Source organism: Plectropomus leopardus, chromosome 5 (assembly GCF_026936395.1).
Source record: "Plectropomus leopardus strain MGB_pleo_1.0 chromosome 5, ASM2693639v1, whole genome shotgun sequence".
Taxonomy (NCBI): domain Eukaryota; kingdom Metazoa; phylum Chordata; class Actinopteri; order Perciformes; family Serranidae; genus Plectropomus; species Plectropomus leopardus.
In genome coordinates, this window is record NC_142180.1 from 32,973,824 (window position 1) to 33,000,073 (window position 26,250).

General features: G+C 39.9%; 1 protein-coding gene and 1 long non-coding RNA gene across 6 annotated transcripts in view; one reads left to right on the forward strand and one right to left on the reverse strand.

Annotated features, from left to right (window-relative positions):
• The window catches only part of palld (palladin, cytoskeletal associated protein), a 74,333-nt gene that overhangs the window by 7,299 nt on the left and 40,784 nt on the right, over window positions 1–26,250 (forward strand). For 4 of the 5 annotated variants that reach the window (XM_042483446.2, XM_042483458.2, XM_042483464.2 and 1 more), the window contains exons 3-6: window positions 21,932–22,107; window positions 22,827–22,893; window positions 23,827–23,944; window positions 24,072–24,134. In XM_042483446.2, coding sequence (XP_042339380.2) covers window positions 21,932–22,107; window positions 22,827–22,893; window positions 23,827–23,944; window positions 24,072–24,134 — 424 coding nt within the window. Of the gene's footprint in view, window positions 1–12,530; window positions 12,686–21,931; window positions 22,108–22,826; window positions 22,894–23,826; window positions 23,945–24,071; window positions 24,135–26,250 lie in introns of those variants that run through there. The other variant, XM_088077990.1, reaches the window with a different exon arrangement.
• Window positions 17,634–26,250, reverse strand: part of LOC148189608 (uncharacterized) — a 37,165-nt gene continuing 28,548 nt past the window's right edge. The window contains exons 5-6 of the long non-coding RNA XR_015776668.1: window positions 18,641–18,691; window positions 17,634–18,342 (exon numbers count right to left, since the gene is read on the reverse strand). This is a non-coding gene — a long non-coding RNA (uncharacterized LOC148189608). The remainder of the gene's footprint in view (window positions 18,343–18,640; window positions 18,692–26,250) is intronic.

Genomic DNA, 26,250 nt, shown 5'->3' on the forward strand with positions numbered 1-26,250 from the left:
CACCAGGCTCTACATCTCCCCACACCTTCTTGGGGAATATGAAGGTAGTATGTAGCATGTTTAACCACAGGGAAACAGGAGAGCCCAGACACTGCGGCCACACTGACGTTATATAATAGTGGAAATGAATGGAAAGCTCAGAGAAGTGGAGTGGAAAAGTAAGAAGTACTTTGCCTTTCTGCCCTATAATTTCACAATTTGTGTATAGTTTATAAATGTCCCAAAAAAGATTGCACGATTATGATCTTTGCGCTGTTATTTCAGAACAGACAGACGGATTTGCGCAGCAGTTTTTGTTGTGTGTGTGTCTTGCCGCAGTGGACATGGACATGCACTGAGTATTGTCTGTGCACTATAAAAAAAAAAGAGAAAAAAAAGTGCTGTCACTTCTATGTTGGTTTTTGAATATGGACACTAGATGGCAGCAAATGATATTTAAAACAAAGCTGAGCATCTTTTGGAAGTTTCAGTGGTGAAAAAGATATCCACATGGTGACATATTAAGAAGTGCAACTGCAAAAACAGTTTATCATCTGTCCTGAGATCCCATATTAGCTGAAGGAAAAACCCAAAGATAGAGCTTTCTCTTCTGCTTGGGGATGCAGAATAAATGAATACAGTGCTTGTAGCTTCTACAATTACAAGACCTTAAAGTGCAATTTCTACATTTTGTATATCGCACGGACCATAAACACTTCTGCACAAGCGCCTAAACCTTTGTAATATCCTTTTAACCTAAACTCATACATCTCACACTTACATCTGTATATCTTACCCATGTAGGTCTTGCTGAAATGTCATCGCGCAGCAACTTACTGACTGTATGTTGTGCATGTCATTGCATCGGTGTGTCTAATTTTTCTTGTGCATCTCAACCGATGGACTTAGTTTTCTTTCATATATCTTTTGGATGTTCCACCGTAGTGAATAAATGGCTTCTGCTCACTTTTTTCTCATTTCTAACAAACCTAGCCTTGCACAAGCATGCACATGCATGTTTTTTTCTACAAAGGTTGAATTAAAATAGCTTATCTAATTTCCAGTGGGCAGCACCTTTGATGCAGTTGCCAGTCCAGGCAGCTGACACTCCTTTTTACCTACTCCTTCACTCAGGCTAATGAGTTGGTGCTGAGCTGATGCCAGCATTTTGCACGGCCAGTGAAAGAGACATTCCTGGTGGTCGGGGCGCTGGGCGCGGTCTCCCGTGGTCGGCCACAATTTGTCTCGGACGGAGAGTCTTACGGATCTGACTGCCTGGTATTCTTCAGTACGTCTCCATGCCTTTCACACACAATGCTTTATGCAATGCTCTGTTTATAATGATGCATCTCTGGTATTGGGATGCGTGTGTTTTATCCTTGTGGGAACCACTTTGTGCATTTTTGCAGGCTGAGGTCATTTTGGCTGGTTTTTACTTCTTCGAGGGACTAGTTTTGGGTTAAGATAAGCAGTTGGCATGAGAGAACAGGGAATGTATGCAGGCAGTGTAAGACCCTTTTGTGTGTGTTTGTGTTGTCAAAGAGAGCATTTCTAAACAAAATTGATGGTGTGTGGTCTAGTTGTGCAGAACACCAAACACGCTGCGGGTGCCTGATGACTGATTTCTCACTATTTCAGTGCATCGCAAAGCAGACGGAGAAAATCCATCTCCAATTGTGGCATGCTCAGCATGCTATTTTAGGCATTTTGTCTGATGCTCTTCCATGTCATTACTCTAACTGCCTGCTGTGCAATCAAGGTATTTCAAGACTCAACTTGGAGTTGAATGAAGAGAGATGGGCAGTTACGGCAGAGCAGCCTCGGCTTGTTGGTTTCAAGCATATACACAAAACCACAGGGGAAATGTTTGGAAGATGAGAAGCTGCCGATGAATTTTGCTCTGACATCTACACAAGGCGGCGTCTCCAACATCAGGAGGAGAAAACATTCCATAGATTGATGATGGAATTTGTTGTCAAATATACAGCGTGATCCTTGTTTGGATTGCAACACGGTACCCCAGTTTGAGCTAATACTGACGGACAGGATCAAAGAGCAGCAGGAACTTAGACAAAAGAGGAAACACATATGAATCTGTCATTTAAGTACTTATTTATCAAATAGTCATTGTCTTTATATTCCTAAAGTTGCCTCCATCCAATTCAAAAATCTTCACAAGGATACAAAAGGCTTTTTCCTCTCTCTCTAACAGACAGAACTTGGACTTGGAAACCAAACCACTGGATCAAATTGGGGAATAATTCTTCCCCTCTGCAGGCCAAATCACTCTAATCTAAGGCTTCAGGAAATACCATGTGCCACCTCCTGTTATTTACCTCCTCATACGTTATACCACTTACTGTCTTAGACCTTATAATCACAGTTTCTGACAGATGTTGCCCCCGTTTGCCAACTTAGTGGACAGACACACATGAAGGGCCATGAAGATGGCAGAGAATCAAAGAAGTAATCTAGTCTGATTTCATGATTGTAGATGTGTTTTGTTTTTCAGACTAGTTGCCAAAGGAAACGATTGGTAGGCGTGTGTATGTATATATGTTTCTGCAAACCACAGCTGTTACATTTCTACATTTTATATGTATCATATCAACATTTCAAAAGTAACGTTTTTATGAGCTGATTTGGCAAGACGCCTGCCAAGATTCAGACCTCTGCAGACCACAGTTTGAGACAAACAAACAACAAAACTGTCTGTCTTTTAGCGAGTCATTGCTGCTTTTTTTAGCAGATTTTTAGCCACTTAATGTTGTTGTTCTTTAACAACCCATCACAGTGTTTCCACAAAGGCAGTTGGTTTTTACAGGTATTATTGCATTTCTATACATAGTTGTGTCATCAGAAGCAGAGCCAAAACATAATTTCATAACCAAATGTTTTTTGTGACTAAAAGTAACATGTTAGTGTTCAAGCATAAAGTTTTTACATATCCGCTACCTATTAAATTAAGGTAACGTAACAATGGTTTGCGGAAATGTAGTTAGTCTGGTGATTGGGTTGTTTATTTTTAGTTAGTATAAAATGGAAATAAAGCATATAAATTCAAATTATATTGAGTATAAAAAATTAAGTGGTGAAAGTAACAATTTAATGTCGATGAAACATACTCTTTGTTAGAAAGTCCATAGAAATGGATTCACAGTAACTTCTGTCTTTTTTGCCGTCTTTTTTGACCTGCATTGACCTCCTACACTTACTCACAAATAAGGAACAGATGCAGACAGTGCCAGCATGTTGTTTCACAAGTAGTTTCTCCACCAGCTAACAGCTACGGTAGCCCTTCCTCCTACATTGTGTGAAACAGACTTAGCATGAGGTCATAGCAGGTGACCCACTGCTGACTCATGACGTAGCCTGACTGTAATGCTGCCTGTTTGGCCTGTTTCAGGAAGCCCATAATTTTATATTCTCCCTCGTGGGCTCATTTGATCTCTGCAGGAGGAGGGGAAAGGAAAAAGCACTGGTATGTTTATACCTGCTTTTTTAGAAATTTTGCAAGCATGAGGTCATTTCATATTTAAGCTCCAGCTAATGAGAAAACCTGGAATGGCTGTGGGGGTGCACTCGTACCTCAGAAGAATACTATATGGGGACTGTTTGACAGAAACGTATCATTCCTGAAACATGGAAACATTCGCACAAACCTTAACTACGCACGGTCTACTGTATGGAGATTTTACATGTTGCTGTGATGTAGTCAGTTTGACGTATTGCTTAGTTCTCGCCATGCTGATAACTGAACTATATTCATGACTGTGTGCTGTACGTGTTCAAAGATGTGTTCAAGGCGTGAGTACATTTGAGCTCGGCCGCTAAAGAATTTTGTGACGCTACCATTAATAGACAAGACAACTTTAATCCATATCACGACTGAACAGACACCTTTGCATCACTAACGCAGTTACCGTCAAATCTGGCCCTCTGCAGATTCTTACGCATTAACACATCAAGATATCAGCAGTAAAACATTCAGGTGGACACACGTCAGTGCTATTCCTCACTGGTACGTTAATGGCGGTTGTGATGAATGGAGCTGTCCTGTCTAAGCCTCAGCGGTGGCCCCTGGCCCTCCGCTGGCCTGGAGACAGAGTGTGAAGTTTCACCCAGCGAGGTGAGACTTTTCCTGCTCGCAGTCTACAAGGCTCCTGACCTTGACCCCTTATCGCAGACAGAAACAAAATTCACACTAATTCACCTATCCTATTTTAAAACTGACTACACATGCTTGTTTTCATCATGAACATACTAAATTATACATGACAGCTCTGGCCACCTAGTTTTAAATGTGATGTGTGTGTTCTTTGCTTTTTATGTATTTGTAAATCTTAACTTGTCAATTAAAGACACTGCGGGCATGTAGGGTAAAACAACGCATACATAAGGTTCAAATTTAAGTTTCATTTCACACTTTCAAGGTTAGAGGATTTAACTGAAAATATGAATGACCTTGCACATCCTGTGTGAACTTTAGTGTAAATTTATTTTATCTATGGCTGTTAATCAAGGCAATAAACCTCTAATAATGTTAGCTTTGTGCATGGACCGTACAGACAGCCAAAAAGGATTCTGGGCTCATTGACAGCACCATGTTGAAATCACATTCAGTGCTTAGTGGGTGAGTCTTGTAGACCGTGAAAAAGGATTTGCCACTGTTTCTTATTTTATGTCCTAAAACATTTACAGCCATGTTTTTTGGACTAAAATTGACACAACAAAAGAAGGATTTTTTTAAAATTCTGCCCTAAGGGTATGGCCAACCAAGATAAGGTCAATAAATTACCACTAAACCTCAACAATCAGACAAGAAAGAGTTAAACAAGAAAGGGAGTAGTGTAAGAGTAGAGGGGAATGAGATTTGTGGAGTTATATAAGTGGATCAGTGACAGTTGAAGAAGTGGAATACCAGATTTAATATGAAGCATGTCTGTTGCGGACAAAGGCAGCAGTCATGCACGGCAAGAGGATGGTAACCTAAGACAAGTTCAACAGTAGGATGGGCAGAGGACACTCCATAAATCTTTAGTCTGCACTGAAGCCTCTCCTGCGCACTGAGCGTCAGTGGCAAACGTGCACGCACTGTTGCTGGAGTTTGGTCACCATTAACCAGCTCCAGCCTTGCATGCTCAGTGACACCTGAATGGTCAAACTACTTCCAGTCAGATCACAACAGCTCAACTTACTTGGGCCTCACAACAAATACAGGTTCAGAAGTTTCACTATTTCAAGTACAAAGTCGTGAAAACTTTGGCAAGGAAACCATTAGTTAAAGCTGCATTGCATAACATTCCCCTCTCTGGCAGTGAGAGTAATTGCACAAACAATGTCGACACATGCTCATGACATAAAATAATAATAATAGATAGAACTTATATAACACTTTTCAAGGTTAAGACACTTATACCTCCAAAAGTGATCAGTGTTTATCCTTGCCGTTGATTGCATTTTTTCCCCCGGAATTCAACTGTTCCTCAAAATGCAGAGTTTCTATTTTATCTCAAGCATCCTGGCATTTTCTGCAATAGCTTCGCAGTACTCCTAGCCACTGCTTCAATGTTATGATCTCTTCCCCCCTTCGTGCCCCCTAAAGTTTTGGCTGGTTGACATAAAACACTTCTGGTGCACCAGCTCGGGAAAGTTGCCACAAACCACCATCTGGTATACAGTGAAATAAAGAGAGCTGTCCCTGGTGGCAACAGGCATATTCAGCATTTTGTGAACTTGTTTGATGAGGACTTGAATGTAACAACATCAATTATATCTTAAGCACCAGACACATCAAATCGACATCGATAACTAGTGACAACAAGGCCGTCTGTTGCCTCACCATCTGTCACCTGTGTCTCGGCCAAAAAGTTGCACTCGAACACACCGTAAACACTGAAGTCAATGACCAACTAGAGCATACGTTCTGCGCCTGAGTGAGAAGAGATAACTAAACTGCCAATCAATGACAGCCTCTGACACTGATTCAACATGCTCAATCTGCTGAGAATTCAAGACTATTTACAAAGACAGAGGTTTCAGAGCAGAGTCGTATGCAGGTGAACGGCCCTTGAATACAATCACAGTAGACAGTCTTTGATTAGCGTAAATTGCAATTGTAAAAGAGGAAAATATTACCAAGAGAAGAAAACAAAACAATTTCACCTTAGAAATAATGCTGGGGTGGAAAAGGTCTGTTTATATATACTGAAAAGTTTACAAACAGTTACAGTTTTAATAGTATTTTGTTTTTGAGAGCGTTAAATTAAACGGATGTATTGGATGAACTTGTGTTAAAAGCAATAAAGCATACTCTTCTACAGGTTAACTGTATTCATGGATGGGGAATTTAGCCATTATTATAATAAGATACATTTTGTGAGCACTTTCCTTATGTATGATAATTTTCAGGAGACCAAACAACACATTCTGGCAAAACCTTTATCAATATTTTCAGATATAAAATGACATATATTAAGCCAGAAATTCTTCACAATGGGGAAATGCTGAAATAGATGTACAACCGTTTTGGTGCAAGCAAAGCAGAAACTACAGTTCACATGCCGATGAGAGCTGATGAGTGCAGAGTAGCGCCAATGGTGAAAGACACAACATAAAAACTAAGGCGACAGACGTTCACAGACGGCCGACTGTCGGCTTGGTGTGTCACGACCCTAAAAGCTCCACACTTCAGCTTTAAAGTGGGCAGATCTGCTGGTGCTCTAGCGTTCCTCTGAGACACTCAGGTCCTGTCTGTCTCTGTTCTCAGTTAAGGTTTGTAGTTTGGAGTCATCCGGGCCTCGGGGTCTGTTCCACAGCTGGGCCGTGAACAGTAAGCACTGGGTTACATTCCTCTGTTCACCTGTTAAATGACTCTCTGCTATTTATCATGCTTGATAAGGCATGGCCATTAGATTCAGCTTACAGTAATCTGCCTTTTGATGAGATATTTTCGGCTGTTATTTTTTCCTGGATGTCGGATTCCAGAGCGGCTGCCAAAGAACTGCGTTTGATGTCGAGCCCGATTCAATTACGTGTCTTTGACAATACTGAAGTGCTGGAATTTAGTGCGTGCTGTTGTGTGTGTTTGTGTGTCTTGTGCTTGTATAGCAGCAGACTCTCTGGACGCTTTAAACTGTAAAATGCGTGTACATGTGTTGTGCACTTGGCTGCATGTTGTGCGAAAATCCGAGTCCGTGCAGGGATACTTGTTTTACGAGCAAGCAAGAGGTCAAATGGGACTCGTAAAGACAAGCTTGAGTCTTCCTTCCCATGTACATGTGACAGGATAACAGCTGTATGAATGTTAAACTGTCTTACACAGAAATTTAAGATATGCATCTTTGTTCCTCAGTCTTTCAGTGTTTTTCTTTTGCATATCAGTAGAATAAAATCCCCCTTTCGGTTCAGTTTAGTGCTGAGGCTCCTGATATCATGGGGATAGATAGCTGGAGTGGGGGGTCTGCCGGATTCGGTTTCATACGAGGGAAAGGGCAGGAGGTAGAGAGGAAGATACTCCATGTCTGGCTCATGTGTGTCAGATCGGAGCTCAGATCTAAGTTCATAAATTCAGTGTGGAGGAGAGGTCACTGAGTTCAACCCCTGACTACAGCAACTTCAGCCTGTTGCTTCGATTTCCATTTATAGCTCCTCCAGTAGTATTTTGTTTGCGGTAGTTTCACAGTAATTTCTTGTCTTTTTCAGTCTTTAATGCAGCAGAATTACAGGGTGGTACAGAATCAGCACTGACTAATGTACATTCAGTTTGTGAAATATCTTATCAGTGTGTTGCTCACTGCCTCCTGCCTTAAAGGGATACTTTTCTGGTTTTCAGCCATGACAATGTGGGTAGTATGTATAAATGTACAATGTTTAACTGCCATTCATCTTGCAGTCAGCTAGACCTCCCTGCTCATTTGGCAGCAAAAATTAAATTTTTGCTAGCTTTTTGCTATTCCTCGAACTACAGATTGTACTTCCTTCCACCACCTTGGACTAAAAGAGCATAAAAGTGGATTTAGAGAGATACTGTCTCTACCCCTCTTTCTCCCTCTCTCAAACTAAGATCAAATGAAAAAAACATGCAGTGCTGATGAAATATAAACCAAGATTATGTTACTGTATTGCCTTTTCTCACCAAAAAGGTTTTCAGAAACATATTTTCATGTACTGTTTAGCTGTAATAGTCGGAGTTTGTGAGCAGAAAGTGGGTTCGATATGTTATCTGTATTCTGAAAATGGAGGGTGAAAAAAGTGAGATCAAAAAGTAAAACTAAGCAGCTCTGATTAAAATGTAACCAAGTTTCTGTTCACGTGTTTCTTATTTGTCACCTAAAATGTTTTCACAAACATACTTTTGCTGTGAACTGTCTTATAGGACTGTTTATTACCAGCTGTCTGCCATGTTGTTTTTAGATCATTATTTCAATTATGTCACCCAGCACCAGGAGAGATTATTGGGATGATGTGGCGCATTGCATTCTGGTACTTGTAGGCTTATTGAATTGAATTGAATTGAATTGAATTGAATTGAATTGAATGGAATTGAATTGAATTGAATTTTTACAGGGACAGTGCACTTTGATAAATATTGCTATAAATGTGCCAGTGTTAGCAAAAGGCCATTTTCAACTGCGGTCCCTGGGCCATGTGTTGAGATGTCATTAAAATGCCTCGTGAGTAAAAGCAAATGCCATAGCCCTGTTTCCTCTGTTTATGTAGCATCAGTTTCAGAAGTATTTGCATCTTTCTACAGCATTGACATCCTAGTTTTGTGAAAATACCATCTTTCTAGCAGTGAAATATGTATTCAAAGACTATCAGACTGGCAAAGATTTGGCTTTAGAACCGAAAATATAACCCGTATTGAGGTGTACTTCTCCCCCACACACCAGGAGAGGTGGTCTGGCTGTCATGGAAGCAGATCTTTTTTGTATGCTTGTGTGTTTGCATGTTTGTGGCAAGGTCGTGGGTGGCTGGTGGATGAAGCACATTTGTTGTTTTTCTGTATATTTACTTGTCTGGGCCAACAGATGGCTGGAAAAATGCTGCTTCCTCTGTATAAAAACTCTCAAGTCAGAAATTGCACCCAGCTTGCACAAATAACAAGATGTCAATTACAGCAGGACGGAGAGTAACTATCAAAAAAAAGTAAATATCTTTATGATGATAGTTACTTTTTGAAAGAGGCGCCACAGACCGTAGCCATACATGTGACCACAGATCTGCGCCGTGTGGTTCAGCTATTGCCTCCATCTAATTGTTGTTCCCAGAAAATTATGATACATACCTTAAATTACCACTCACACATGTGGTTTGTCTACAGCTGTAATTACTCAGTGGCAGGAAGATCGATGAATGTGGTTGTGGAAGACGTAAGAAAGTTGTAAAGCGATGGAATATGAATCACACGATCTGATGTCAAGGTGTGTGTGTAGCTATGATGTTTGAGGAAAGATTTTAGTTTAATTAGGCCGATGACTGTCTACAAAAATAAAAATATATAAATTCTACACCAGTCAGAATTATACCAAAAGATAGTTTTTCTAATAGTCCACATAAGCTTAAGTAACCTCACGGTGGGTCTTAACAATAATGGGCCAGTGAGACATCCTGTTGGCCAGCACTTCCTTTAAGCAGAGGCTTCATGTTGCTGTTTAAATAAGTGGGCTCATTTATTTTATGTGGCTGGTGTGTTTAATTTTGGGCTCTTCTGGATGTTGCTTTTGTTGGTTTTTCATGCTGGATTTATTTGACAGTTGGGAGGACGTATTGCGATCGCAGTATGACATCATGAGAGGACATAGTCTCTGTTTTTGTTAGTGTCATTCGGTCTCCTTGGAGCGAAAACAGAGGTTGTCATGGCTACATGCCCTTATTTTTTTGTGATGTCAACTGACCCTTGAATGACCTTTTTTTTGGACAATGAAATATTATGTGGAAGTGGGTGTCTGATTTAATATGCATTAATGGTTGGCTGTTTGTGACAGAAAATTATTTTGCATTTTGGGAGTTTACGTATGTGTGTGAGTTCATGTGCACCTGTGTATGTTTGTATGTTAATAAATACAGGATGTTGCTTGGTGGGAGGAATCTTTTTATTCTTGTTGACTCATATTTTGGAAAGCTGCTTCCATCTGCACATTAATATATTTTTTTTATTATTCGCTCTCTCTTCTCTCTCTAGGGGCAGACCAGTCAGACAGAGCAGTGGGCCTGAGAAGGCCGCTGTCAGTCATTCAGTAATTAATGGGAACATCCAGAGACTGTAAAAGCCCTTCCTCTTATTAACCCATGTTTTATAGTCACTTAGGGGAAGTACGGTGCGTTTCATGTTGTTATCGCTACAAATGGGAGGGTGTTTTTTCACAAACCAGAAGAATTTGAATAAAAGAACCGCATGATTACAGTGTGTGCCACTGGGACAGGACGTTGTTAGGTGTGTGTTTTTCTCATCATAGATTTTTATGTCGTACATTCTCACACACAGACACACAGACCTAGTAACATAACAAATAATCTCATCTAATATGTCCCAGTGGTATGCTCTTAGAGTCTTCATTGACAGCGACCAAATTATTACTAGTTCTGTGTGTTTTAAAGGCTTAGATGAAGTACTTATCCATAGTCAGTGTACTATCTACAGTAGATGGCGATTGGCACGCCCCCAGTTTAGAGAAGCAAGCAGGATTACTGCCATGGAAGCTACACGACGTACTGCTGTGGATAGGAACATCAGCAAAATGTATTTTAGCCATCTAAAAAATCTGTATCAGTTTAAGTGTATGCTATATTTAGAATATTTTTCTACTGCTTTACCTTGCCTAAAAGCCTTTTTTTAACTGAAACTGAACTGAAATGATCAGAGATCGTGCCACAAGGGCACTAAAAAGTCACTTCATTAAGCCGCCTTTGCTTTTTTACACAGAACCAAACAACGGTGGCATCATGCTGCCCAAGTGTGATTTTAGATAGTATGCTGGCACCCCAGAGGCAAACAAGCCAATAACAACAATAATAACAAGGCATAGCATGACCCTTATATTGTGTTACATGGCTACTTTTGACGCCTCTGCTCGGAGGATAAGGAGCTCCCGGAAGTTGCCGACAGCCATCTACTGAATCAGTGACTTCTTTAAATCACTTCTTAAAACCCATTTTTAAAGACTTTTATTTTAATTTATTTTTATTTTCATTTTATCTTTTAATTTATCTTTTACAAATGTATTATTATTATTATTATTATTATTATTATTATTATTATTATTATCATCATCATCATCACTATCATTATTATTATTATCATTATTATTATTATTAATAGTTTTTGTGTACTGCCTTAATTTGCTACTGTATTTTCCTAAAGCATTTCTGCCTCTAATCTCTTGTTTAACTCTACCTTAGTTCTTGTCTGGCCTTTGTTTTGACATTATTGCTTGGCTGTTATTGTTATATTTTTTGAGGTTTCTTGCATATGCTTTGCTTTGTTTGTCAAATTGCCTAGTAAATGCTGTTTTTATAGGTGCAATATAAATAACAGTATTATTATTATTATTATTATCATCATTATTATTAATGTATGTAATACATTGAGTACGGATAAGTACCTCATACAACCACACTTTAAAAAACCTGAACTATCCCTTTAAAGCCTTACTGGAGCCCCTGCAGAGTCACACACACCACACCCTTTCATTCTGCTGCGGCCGTAAATCAGACACCAACCTTCTGGCTCAAAACAAACCACAGATACCAGATTTATATTTGCTGACCAAGGTGAATCCAGCCTTTGGAGCTTTTGGGATTATTATATGGTCTCAATTTGTGTGTGTGTGTGTGTGCGCACAAAGCCTGACTGCTCTCAGTAGTCATGACCATTTGTCTTGTTCTTGCCAGGTGCTACCAACTCAAAGTGGTCTATTTAGATCCTGACTTACCCAAGCTATTTTTGTACAGGCCTAACTAGTTTTTTAAGTGGCCTACTTAGTTCTGGCATGTGGGTTTCATTAAGTAGGGGCCAGTATATCTGGTGCCCTCTCCTTTTGTATCACACGGTAGTACACACTGTAGCACTGTCATCTTTTATTTTCATGATCCCCCCTTCCTGCAGCCCCAGAGGTTTCCATGGTGACAGGGTCGTTTGGCTGGAGCCCAGAGTTTGCTGCGGTGCTTCGATGGTCAGCAGACTGTGGCCTGGACTTGTATAGGAACAGAAAAAGTTTTGTTTTTTTGTTTGGGAGATAGATTCCACAAAGAAACAGCGTGAAAATCAATGACCTTGGAGTTTTCTGGTTTGCAGCCCACAAAATGTTTAGAGTTGGACTAGCATGGGTAGGATGTATCGTTGTTGTAAGGAAGAGGAAAAAACATGGAGACAGTTTGACCAACCACTGGAATTATATGAATGAATTCACTGTGGGCAGCGCTGAAACAGTTTTTGTCTTTTAATTGAGTCTTAAATGTATTTTTTCTGCCCTTCTGTCTTGTGTGGAATTTGGCAGTTCAGGGCTGCTCCCTCCCTCTCAGCCGCCTGCTCAGTCCGAGCATTGTGTGTACGTCTAACTGTGTGACTCAGAGTGGCAGTCCTGGTGTGAGAGTGTCAGTGGCTCAGTGTGTGTCATGCTGTCAGGAGGAGAAGCTCAGCGTGCGACCTAAGATCAAGGAAACCATCTTTGACTTTGGTTTAACTAACTGAACGACAGCTCAGGTAAGTTTGAGCCATCTTTCTTGGTGATGTCATGCTGGCAGGTAAAAGTCAAGCTTATGTGGTAAATATTTTTTTTTTACTTTGTCTTCACGGTTTGGCCAAAAGTCGATTGCTACAAAGGAGATTTTTGAATGAGACTACCGTCAACTGGTCGACATCTCGTTGAACGTAATTGAGGATTTGGATATTTTAGGAAAATGGTGCTAAACTTTTATTAATACTTTGGGGAAAAAAGTGATGTCCTCCGAAACAACAGCGATGGACTGTGTGTTATTTATGTTTGAATAAATGAATGAATGAATGAACCTATGAATTGGTTATATTGTTCTTTGTGAAGATAAAGAAAACTTGTTCACGTCAACTTCAAATCTTAAGATTTCTTTTGGTCCTCTGACAAAACTTAAATTAAATTGTTTATGTGAGTGTGTGTGTGTGAGTGAGTGTGTGTGTGTGCGTGCGTGCGTGCGTGTGTGTGTGCGTGCATGTTGGGGCATCCCCATGAGTGCCGCAGTGGTGCGAGTATTTGTAGCTCAGCTGCTGCATATGTCTGTCACTATTTCAGTTGTATCTCTTTCTCTCTCTCTGTCTCTCTCTCTCTCACACACACACACACACACACACACACACACACACACACACACACACACACACACACACACATACACACTTTGTCCCTGCCCTGAGCATAAGTTGCTCATGCAAACTGCAGGAACTGTACATGCATTGTTAATATGTAAACTTACCAATAAATTCCTACTAACCACAGTACAAATTTCACATTTTATATTAAAGCCTGCGGTGACTCATGACCCATTTGCCTGCTTTGGCACATTGACACTGAGGTCTGCTCTCCTGTAATACATCACTGGACACCGTCTGTTGATGGACAATACGAAGGAGACTTTGCCAGTGTACCCTCCTCTCCCTCCCCCCTTGCTTAAAATTCCTCAGAGGAAAAGACTCTCTGTTGCTTCCGGTCAGAGCTTCGACTGTCATCCGCAGCTGTCTGCTGTCCGGAATATTCCAGTGAACTTTGACCCGTGATCCTGTGCCACAATTAACACCGCTCCATCATCAGATGGCCTCTGCTGCATGTATCATCATGTATCTTCCTACACGTATCAACTTTAATCAAAACACTTGTGGCTGCGTGCCTTATTAAGCACGTAGCACAACACTGAGCTCAGTGTCAAATCTGGGACTAATATTTCCTTTTCTCTGATGACAACACTCAAACAAATAGTGTTATTGTCATTTAATATTATGCACTTCCATGGAGCTCAAAACAGTAATATACCAACATCTTTTAACAGCATTAACCCTTTAAAACCTGGATCACCATCAGTTTTCTTGCACAATGTTCAGACGCCTTTTGCAAGACTTTAATCTTTTGAAACGTAATTTCTTTCAAAAACACGAAAAAAGCCATTCAACAACTTGATAAACTGCAAAACAAATATTAAAGCATCATCAGAAATGACATAAAATTATGTAAAAGTGAGAGAGAAAGACAGAAAGATTTTTTTAAAGTATCAATAACTGTAAAAATATCAAGAAAACTGTTTATAATCATTAAAATTAAAAAACAGATTACAGAAAAATATATTTTTTTAATTGTTTTATTTTGCTAATTTCAGCAAATTTTCTTGTCAGTTTTTGGTATATTTCCTGTTAAGCTGTTCACTACCTTCTTTTCATGTTGTTTGAAAGAAATCAAGCCAATTGTGTTTAGGTTTTAAAAGGTTAAAGCTGTATTTCACTTAAGTGATCATTACTTCAGTGTGGTAAACTATCACTGCAAGTGTTTGTTTGGCAATATATAATCAGCCTGAAGTGGCACTAGTCAGTTTTTTTTGGCAAATTGGAGGCATAACTTCACAACAAGCAACGTGTTAGAAAACACATTCAGCACATTTGGAACAACACAGTAACTGTTTATCCTATTCAGGATTGCGGGGGGCTGGAGCCGATCCCAGCCAACATTAGGTGAGAGGTGGGGTACGCCCTGCTCAGGTCGCCAGTCAATCACAGGGCTGACACAGAGAAACAGAAAACCATTCATGCTCACATTCACGCCTATGGACAATTTAGAGTCAACAACTAACCTGCATGTCTTTGGACTGTGAAAGAAAACCCACACTAACGCTGGAGAACATGCAAAGTCCACACAGATGGCCCGAGCCGGCCAGCAGGTCCAAACCCAGAACAGAATAACACAACCACCACAACTCTAAAAATATAAATATAACAGGATCTTGCTATATGTACCACTGTGCTCACCAGCTAGTTGCCAACCGTATCTGTGGACTGTTTGGTGCTGAGCAGGGGGTGGATTTATTAGAGCGATGTCACCGTTGTGTCTGGAGAGGATGCTAATGGGAGCAGATACAAGTACAGCTGAGGCTAATAGAGATGTCCGCAGGTCCTGCAGGTATTTGGTCATTAACAAAGGTATTGGAAAAAACTGTAATTGCAATGGTGCTAGATGAAAAGTCAAGAAATCCCCCAAGTGACTATTTCGGACATGAATGTTGTACCGAATTTTATGGTGTATTCAAAAACTCTTGATAGATTTCACGAAGCGTCAAAAATGTCAATCTTCTTCGCTAAAAGGAAAGTCGAAGGGTCACTAAAGTCATTAGCCCTGTCTTCTTGAAAGTACCTTTATAAAAAATTTATATGAAACAGCAAAATGTGTTTTGAGGGAAACGTAATGCAGAGCAAATTACGTTTTCTATTAGTTAAAAGGAGAAACATTGCTTATTAACTAACTGGCAAATCGCAAAAATGTTGATATTGAACATATGAGCAAAACTTTCACTGACAACATATTTCAGTTGTTTTCCACAAAAATAGGCAATACAATACCCAATATATCGTTGTCGCTACATTAAAAAAAAAACTTTTTTTATTAACATCTAACCAAAATAACAACCTTAACCATTTTGTCACCTAAACCTACGACATAAGTACGTCATTACATTTTTTTTTTAAATTAAAATACAACCAATATTTTGATCTTTCCTGAACCTTAACCAAAGTGATTTTGTTGCCTGAACCAAGGACAAGGGTCAGGACGTAATTTTATGTCAACTATTTACATGGAATGTCCTCTAATACGATCTGGTGTTTACATACACCGACACGTGTAAACATCACAGCTGTGTGTCATACACAAAAATGATAAAATACAGTAACTTGACAGAGCTGCCAACTCTCGCATCAACCGTGAGACAAACGCAACTGACATTTGTCACTCACGCCACAAGTGCATTTTCTCGCAGTGAAAAATTAACTACAGATAACTTCTGATAGCAGCACAGCGCTCCCTCCCTTTCCTCTTGCACATCCAGGCAGGAGGGAGTGAGTTACTATGGTTACAGGGCAACTCAAGCCGCTCAAGCGTCTTCTCTGTTGAAGTCCAACTAACTGCTAAAATGGATATTTATTGTCTGTTCAGTATTTGCTGTTATTTCGATGTTCTAAATTGAGCAACAGCATGATACAAACTCTCTGCTGTCGTCCATTTCTGCTTGGTTAATACAAAATTAGTACAATACTGGGAATATTTTCTTGGGTGGGTAAATGACCCATTAAGTGGTGCCAATATTGGTGCCGTTACATATGTGTGAGGGCAGGTAAATGATGCAGCATGTGGTATAATGGAAACTAAACTACAAATATTTTGCAGCTTCAGAGCGGTTGTACTTTTAGACCTTTCACTGAGTTGCATTCATTGTCATTTTAAGTCAGCAAACGTGGGAAAGAGGAAACCCAATATGCTTTCCATCTTGCGTTGGCATGAATTAGGAAATTGCTACGTTGTGGATAATACAACCAACATTGCCCGCTATAGAGTTTGGATAGTTTCAGCTGACCTCTATTGTAGTTTGTAATTAGGGATAAAGACAGCCTTGTTGCCGCTCTTCTTGTCCAGTTGCACTTTGGTTGACTTCTGCGGTCCGCAACCTAGAAACTGAACACTGGGCGAACTCTGGAGTAAAAGCAAAGACAAACATGGCCCAGGAAGTTTATATCCAGTACACTCATCCCTTATAGATTCTTGATTGACTCGTGGTGGGTGTGTTATTTGCAAGCTTGTCGCTTCTATATTCTGTCAGGGTCGTTTTTATGATTGAACCGTCCTTTTCTCTTTGCTCTGCGCTCTGGTCTTCACTCATTTGGGTTTGTGGTGAAACTGAGCCTTGCTTCATAAAATTTTCCATCAACAGCAGCAAATAACAACAGGGTCAGATGAGGAGAGTGTGGCCCTTAGCACGCACTACAGAGGCCAGGGCAAACGGCCTCTGGTTTGGCCCGTCCTGCAGATTCTCCTATATGTGTGTAGGTTTGTGAGGGGAGCACCATGAAACCGAGATCATCCTTCTGTTATTATCTGGGGCATCATCTGGCATCAATTGTCTCAGCTGAAACGTGCATAATTGCTTTCTCACATGCAAAGAGCTGGTGACAGGCTGGTTGATTGTAATGGTGGTTTGTTTAGTCACCGTCTTGGCTGGGTGAATGAAGAGGTGAGGCGTTACTCTAAAGCCTGCATTTTCTGAATAGTTGCATTTTATAACTGTATTGTGTTAAGAGGAAATGGGTGGTTTAAGCTACCTTCTGCCAAGAAATTTGTACCTTCGCTCAGTTTTCTCAAAGCACGCAGTGCTATTCTAACACACCCTGCTTCCCCTCCAAATGAGACTATTGATGGCCGAGTTCCTTCAACGCCGGCTGGACTGTGTGTGACTCAACAAAGTCCCCACTCCCCCACTGGAGAGAGCGCTGCGTGCTGTTTAGGTCTAGCAACATGTTCAGCACATTCCTCCGAAATAGAGAGGGGATTAAATAAACATTACCGTCTGTCTCTAAATGAGTTTACTCACTAATTATACATAATGGTAGATCATTAAGGTTGATTAATAAGGGGTTTTTATTGTTGTGCTTGTTGGGAATGGCTTGTGCTTCCTAGTTTATGTTCAGTCAACCCTCAGAGGAGCTGATGAATCCTGCTCGCTGCCTCTGTGTTTTGTCAAATTGTGCCCAAACAAATTTACATTTCCATTCCTTTTACTCCTACTGAGCAGATGGTGTGTGTTTTAAATGCAGCAAGGAGAGCCTGGTAGATCTTTGTGCCATAACCAGAATGGAAAACTACTGAAGACGTTTAAGAAAAAAAAAACCTCATAAGACTTCTGATGAATGCCTGAATTACAACTGGAAATGCCGTATTTTATTTCTTGGGATCTGGACAGATTCAGGCCACCCTGTGGAAAACATATCCCCCTGCTGTTTGCTGGCTCACTATAGTTACACACAAAACACACACGTCCAGAACCTCCAACAGCTTTAACATCACAAAAACAATCGTTTAATGATGTCATGTGTACTTACAGAATAAGCCCTTTTCTGCATGCATTTGATTTAACAATATCCAAACTATTATTTTTTCTATATTGAATGAGATTTGCATTGTGTGGTCCACATCAAACAGACAGCATGTGTCTGCAAAGTCCACCATGAGATTAATACAGCAAGCGACTTACAAGAAAGTAGTGAGGTTTAACCAACAAAAGAAACTTGACTTTCCCAGGCAAATCACCAGCAGACATGGCAGTCACCCAAACAAGTCGTTTCCCCTTTTCTCCGCCTGACTATAATTCGGAAAAATGAATTTCAAAACCGCACAGACATATTGGTTTGCTCAAACAATAAATTTTTTACTTTCAATAGCCAGCTGCTGTCAGTTTTGTACCAAAGAATTTGGCTTATGTCACATAACAAATGTCACACAGGATCCCTGTGTGTGTCTTTAAAGAACTGAAATTCCTTTGAATCAAACTGTCAGATGGTCTAAAAGGCCGATTGTTGAGTCACAGCTTAAACTCATTTCCCATGTTCACCAGACATTTACAGCGGATAACAAGTTTGACTTTAAATCATGACACCTACCTTTTGCATTGTGAGTTTCAGCTCCTGGATGGAGGTTCAGTCATGAAATTCCTTAAAAAAAAAAAAAAAAAAAAAAAAGTTATGAAATTTGAAAAAAACATTTCCCAGCACTTGTCATTTTCTCTGGACTGTCTCTTCTATGTATATGTGTGAGAACCATGTTTGATGTGCAACAAGGCGATTTAAAATCAGCTTTGTTCCAGCAGAAATCACCCAGATTAACACTTTTAGAGATTATTGGACCATATTTTTTTCAAGTCTATTTTTTTTGTCTAAGTTATTTGTAAAATGTGTTTCTAGATGGATACAAATAAAGCTACAGATACAAATACAAATAAAGTAATTGTAGTGTACACTTCTGCAAACCATGGCTACATAACAATAGTTTTGTCATTATGTAGTGGATATGTTAGAATTTTTGCTTTTTTTAAAATTTCAACAACACTTTGGTTAACATACAATAAGATTCAGGCACAAAAACCACTTGGTTATGGCTAGGAAATGATCGTGCTTTGGCTTACGCTTTTTCAAATCCAACTGCAAGCCCTGTAATGTAATTTTTTTATTATTACAATACGTAAAACATTAGCAGTATTCATTGTTATACCACCACAGCAGGCTTAATAAACCCCTCTGTCTGACAAACTACAAACAGTTATAAGAAGCCTGGCAGGTGTCTTGACTATGTGACACCTCCTAATGGCAAAGTCAGCTCATATTATGTCACTTTAGAAACGTTAATATGATACATATAAAATGTGCAGTTGTAGCGTATATGTGGTTTGCAAACATTTTCTTCTGGCAACGGGGCTGACTTGTGTTTTCTGAGCCTTTTCTGTCTGTTTCGTTTTTGATGCACAGAGAGCTGCTCGGGCGTTCAAAGCGTGGCAGATAACTCTTGGCCTCTGTTGCCTCGAGGGCAGACACACCAGCGGTCTCCCTGCTCGTGCCATGAACAACTCTTCATTAGACTCATTTCACGATCTGTTTCCTGTCATTTAACACACCGGCGTCTGGCTGAGTGATAGCGCCAGCCAAGTTTCCGTTGTTTCACTTCATCAAGTGATAAGACAGAGGAACTACCCCGAGGAGTCTATTGTGCAGAGAGGGGATTGGTGTTTAAACAATGTCAGAGGGAGCAGAAAATGAGTGACAAGGTTTGTACTGCTCCACCTGTCACTGCTACTAATGAATCGCTCTTGTGATCCATCTCAACGATGACAGAGCGTATAATTTTTCCTGTCTGACCCGGCCTGACTCATGCTCATTCACCTCCTGTTCCTGTATTTCTCATTCAAAACATTCACTTTCCCCCCGTCTCAGTCTCAGCTCCCACACCCACTCCGTCAGGTGTGAATCCTCGACTGCTGTCTGAATATTTTTTCCTGGTGGATCACTTTCTGGAACAGGAGTTCGCCTGCTGTTTGACTGACACACCACAATGTATAAAATCATGTAATGGCTATGCAGCAGGGTGTTGGGAATTTTTATACAGGCCTCCAAGATAGCTGGAATGTCCTCAGGTCAGGCTTCTGGACAGACAGAGCAGCTGTTCTTTTTGGGATTTTGGGAATTCCTGCCCCTCCTCCTGTCAGTGCAGAGGTCGGGAGGTGAACAAGACGTGCGCATGACCCGTCTTTTAATAGGGTGCTGATGGGCTGTAGAGTAGCTGGGTTTCCATTACAGATTTGCGTAAAACTTAAGCAATACTTTCGAAATGTCGATAAATCACACATTTGAGATAACTTTATTTCCATTGCATAATGTTATGCGAATTCTCCTTTCACGACAACACTACAAAGAAGCATGGCGATGGATGTTCAAAACCTTCCTGATGATCCACTCAACTTTTGAAGAGTTACGCGGTGCATTAACACCTCTTGTAGCGCCTGTTGCATCATGCCCGAGGGAGCCAGTTCCTACCAACAAGTGCATAACCATACCATCATGTGACCTATAAAAGCGAAAAAGTGTTTCCATTATGGTTTTCCATTTTAGTTTTTTCCTGAATTGCCTGAAACACCACCTCATGCGGGCATATAAACTTTTTTTGCGATAAATGTGAGTTTTTTTTAGTTGGCATGTTTCCATTAGGCCTATTTTATATTCACAAATTCAATCCGTGTAATTTGAGGGTTAACGGAAACCTTCCCAGAGTGTCAGTGGAGTATGCATATCTTGTTTTGATGTGTCATAATGCACTTTAAAAAAGAAGATCGGACATTAGCGCACATAAAAGCAACCCACTCCTACAAATCATGTCATTTGAGGCCGGTACTTATGTGTGTGATTGTAGGAGATGGGGGGTGTGACCCCTGCTGTTTGATCCTGCATTTGATGTGGTAACATGGTGCTGAGGGGTCTGCTTTAATCATAACCCCTGTGAAGAGAGATGAAGCTGATCACGGCATAGACTCTGTCATCCCTCCTGGGTCCCAGATCAGGGAACAAAGCCGGTGTTAGCAGACCCCAGGGAGGTAGTACAAGGCTCAGGCGTCTGCCCACACACACAGGACTCTGATTGGAAAGAGGGAAAAGGTGTGTCTGTTTCCCGTAACACGGCGTCCCGCCAGTGCCTCAGGGTGGCTGCCGTTTGGCAGATATGGAACTCAGACATGCCCAGAGGGGGTGTGTGAGTGTGTGAATGAGTAGTTATGGATGTTAGGTAAATTGGCAGGCCTCCATCATGTTTGGCAAAGGTATAGTTAAGTTCATGTATTTGTCAAGAAGAGTAATGGCCCTTGCTTGTCTGATAAGGTTTTATTGTAAGGAGACGTACTGTAAATCTCAGTGAGGATTCCTTCAGCCTCCTTGTCTATAATGTTTTATGTTTTGTTTTTGCTGTTGCTAGTATATACATTTATTTTGGCAAGAGGTGAAATAAGTATTCAGTTACAAGGCAATCGTAAAATAAGACTCATATAGAGTAATGCAGAGATGACATTTTTTAGAAGTTAGCACCACCTTGGTTCCCTTGACAAAAACCTAACGGGATTTTTCTGTCGGATTTTTGATTATTGCCAAAAATAAAATCTGTGGTCAACAAAAGTTATTGATATTTATATATTTTTTGTTCAGTCAGATAACCTCCAGAAATGAAGACTACTTTTATGAATTTTTTAGGTGTAAATGCAATCTTTAGAAGTAAAACATGGGGTCTGATTTTAGCGTCATTTACTGGATTAAAAGTATGTCACTCTGTATTACTGTACGGCTCCGCTCAGGAATGTAAAAAACAGTTGCTCTGATTGGGTAAAGTAACTGAAGTTTGTGATTCACCTCCTGCACCAGGTGGTTCTGCGAAGGCCGTGAGCTGCACAACTCTCCTGACATACAGATCTGGAGGGATGGTGACCTGCACACACTGGTGATTGCTGAAGCCTTTGAGGACGACACAGGACGTTACACCTGCGTGGCTTCCAACAGTATCGGAGCGGACAATACCTCTGCTGAGGTTTACATCGAAGGTCAGATGTTTTCAGATGAAGAAACTACCTTTAACCCTTTGAAACCTGCACAAATTAGCATGACTTCTTTAAAAAAACATGCAACCTTTCAAGAAATGGCCCAAAAATGTAAAATAAATTAATAAAGAATTAGGAAAAATACCTTAAAATAAGATAAAAACAAAAAAAAGAAAAAAAGGGCTAAAAAAAAATGTTGTAGTTCCATAACATAATTTCAAATAACATAATTAAACATAATTAAAAGAATTAGTTAGAATTAGAATTTAGTGGACATTTTTTTAAAAAAAAAAAGATAATAATATTGAATGATCTCTCCCAGCTAATATTCAGATAATTTCTCTCCTTTTTTTGCTCATTTTATTCATGTTCCTGGAAGAAATCAAACCAATTTTCTCAAGTTTGAGAATGTAAAATCCTCATAAAAGGCATCTGAATGCAGCATGAGGAAAGTGACGCGGATCACTTAACTGGTGTTAAAGGGTTAAAGCACTTATAATGTTTTACAGCACAAAGGGAATTTTGCTTTATGGCAATAAACAGGGCTAAAAGGACAAGAAGCAATATTGTTTTGGACAGGATTTATGAGAAATAATGTCATAAAAAGAATAGATTTTTTCAGGAATCTTTGAGTTGTTGTTTTATTTTTTATTATTATTGAAGAGATGCCCTGTATCATAAAGGAATAACAACGTCTGTTTTTTGTTTTTCTGCCATTGCAGGAGCTTCGTCATCAGACTCAGACGGAGAAGGAGCTGTGTCGAAGTCCAGATCAGGAACCATGCCTCAGTACGTGTGTTTTAGCATGACCTCTTGTAACCCCGTGACCCAATGAACCTTGAGCCCCTGAACAGGTTAACTGAGCCCTGCAGCAGCTAATCAGGTCTGCTGCCATTAAGTAAGGCCCTAAAGAGACCCTTAAAGAGCCATAAACTTTACCCAGCACACAGGCCCAAATCTGAATAATGAGGGTGCAGAAGGTTATTATGGTAAAAAAAAAAAAAAAAAATCAACCTGTCAGGATGGTCCCCTGTACTTATTTCCAAACGTTTAGCTTTTTACCTTCTCCTGTTTTCACTCTTTTCTTTTACTTTTCTCTTAAATCATTTCCTTCTGCTTCAAATGATAATGTTAACTTGTTAATTTGATGAAAGGTTGGACCTAAATGCACATTTTTTGTCTGCAGATCCAGATGTGGATGCAGGAACTTTAAAAGAAAACTTCCTTAACAATGCAAAATAAGATTTTTTTTTTTTTTTTGGTGTTGATATTTTTTGAGTACAGACCTTGCTTGACTGAAAAAACATCTGGCACACATTTATTTTCATGTAGATTCAGGATGAGATCCACAAAAAAACTGGAACCTTTTTCTATTGTTAAAATAATGCATTCAGAGGATTGTGCAATCCGTATGACAGAACTCACTTCAAGTGCTTTCTGCTTCTCTAAATGTTTTTGATTATTATCTGTTGTATAAATCTGCCTCCATCTGGACTACTTCCTGATTCTCTTTCTGTTTACACACTGAAGCCAACATCACTGATATCATCTTAATTGCTGGGGAGACAATTTTCTTTGATTCAAGTATCATATTTTAACTAAAAGCATATAGAGAAATGCCTCTTTCTTTCTTGGGAAAGTTTTTTTTGTCTGTGTGTGTGTGTGTGTGTGTGTGTGTGTGTGTGTGTGTGTGGTTTCTGATTCATGCTTTGTTAATTTTAGAGTTCAAAAGAAGACTACTTCAATGTCACTGACGATACGCTCATCGTCACCCAAAACCCCTGAGGTCCTTCCTCGTCGCTCCACCCTGGTCCAGTCCCTGTCTCAACCCCCACAGCGGGTAAGCACCTTCAGCACACTGCACAGTGGACAGTAGATTAAAAAAAAGCGTAAAATTCTCTGCAGTGACTTTATGCCTGTCTGATGGACTCAAACTGCTCTGAAAGTAGATTTGAATTGTCTTCCAGATGCAGAGCCCAGTTTCGTCTCTGTATGGTGGTGAGGCGTCAGGTCCTCCTGTATTCACCAAGGTAAGGGAACGTTTACATGGCAATGGTTCTTGCATGAAACTTTTGTTGCAGTTTGGCCTTCCGTTAACACAACAACGGCAACAACCCCCGATTTTGCAATCATACTGTTTATATAGAGCCACAAGGTAGCATAACAACACTGTATTCCTTCCTTGAACAGGCAGTATAAATGGGGCTTTTGCATCAATAGTATTCATGAGGTTGAGCACTGATGTTGGGCAATAAGACTGGCTTGCAGTTGGTGTCTTAATTCATCCTAAAGATCTTTGATGGGGTTGACTCTGTGCAGGCCAGTTGAGTTCTTTCACACCAGTCTGGGCAAACCATTTCTTTATGGATTTTTTTATGCCCAGATGCATAAGCATGAACCAGTTCCCCAAACTGTTACCACAACATTTGTAGCATACCATTGTCTACAACATTTTGTACACTGCAGACGTACGATTGCCCTAATTGGAAATAAAGGACCGAACCCAAACCATCAAAAACAGCCCCAGATACGTCCATACTTACAGTACATCATGCATGCAGCACATACACGCATACAGTACATTCATAACCTGATACACATGTACTCAGTCCTCTTGCCTCCCCATAATAACAGTATGCAGTGCTGCGGCTTTCAGCAGTGGGGGTCAGATAAAACACAAGCTCAAGAACACCCTCTTCCAGCTCAGACGCTTCAACACTCCCCCAGCTCCCCCAGCTCCCCCCTCCCCTCAGGCTGCGGGTCTTGTGATGGCGGGAGTCAGACGGGCTGAGGCAGAGCTTCAAACGGCCCTGCCAAACCCACAAGGGTCAGGTCTCTTTCACTCTCATTCAGCCAGTCAGGCTCTAAATCATTTTCCACTTCATTACAAAAGGACATTTGTTTTTCTTCACCTCCACCCACCTCCCTTTAAAGACTGTCGCGGGCTTTAATCATCTCAATGAGAGGATGTTTGCCTCTATTGAAGTGAGCAGCACTGTGATGTCACCCCCCCCCACACACACACACACACACACACACTGTAAGACCCGTGATGTACATGCCACCGCTGGTTTTCCCAAAATATACTCATGCTAAAGACACCCAGTCACAAAGAGAAATTGGCTCAGGCTCACACGTATTTACACCGACGCTGAGTGCCTCTTGTTGATAGAGATACCAGTCTGTGTCGCTCTGGCTCTGTTAACTAGCAGAGGAGACAACACGGTGTTGACAGTGGCTCCTCCATCAGCCCATATGTCTTTTTTTTTTTTTTTTGGCTATGCAATACTATAAGCTGTCATACGTATGATTGATTGGACACAGGAGTTTAATTAGCATTTGTTAGTTAAGGGTTCAGCAATTTTGAGGTTGAAAACATATTTGGGGTGTGCAGAGCGCAGCAGAGGGAGGGTATTTATTGACTATTTCTTTACACATTTAAGTCTCTTTAATCATTTTACAAGATGGTATATTCTTTTATTTTATTATTTTTTAACATTTTTATCTATAATCATTTGTTCTGTTATATGTTTATTTACCTTTTATCACTTATTTATTTATGTTACCTATTATTAAAATTATATTTATCTATTTTTATCTTTCATCTTTAGGTTTTTGCCCAAAAGTACAGTATTCACACATATAGGTGAACTGACTGTAAGTGTAGCAGATATGAGCATTATTAACCCCATCAGTGAACATATTAAACTGTTTTAAGCTGCAATGTATGTTGTTTATTCTGGACAAATAATGTTGTCATTAATTAAATTTAAATATTTTGAATAAGCATAGAGGTAAAATTGTGTATTTGTCATGACAGAATATGAAATAGTCTTCTTTTTACACTAAAAGCTAACTGGTAGCTTTTAGTGTAAAATATTTAATAAAGTATTTGATTTTGAAACACGATATTTTGACAAAGCAAACTAGTTTAGTTTATCATTTTTTTAATTGTCAGAGTTGGGCAAAAGCTTGATATGAAATCTTCTACAAACTGCAAGAAATGAGAAAAAATAGAAATTAAGTTTTTGAAGAAGCTATGGAAAAATGTCTAGGGAAATGAGGCAAAAGCTAGGGAACAACTATATTTATAGATACATGTCATTACATATTTAAATGATTATAATTTCCACGTATTATTTTTCT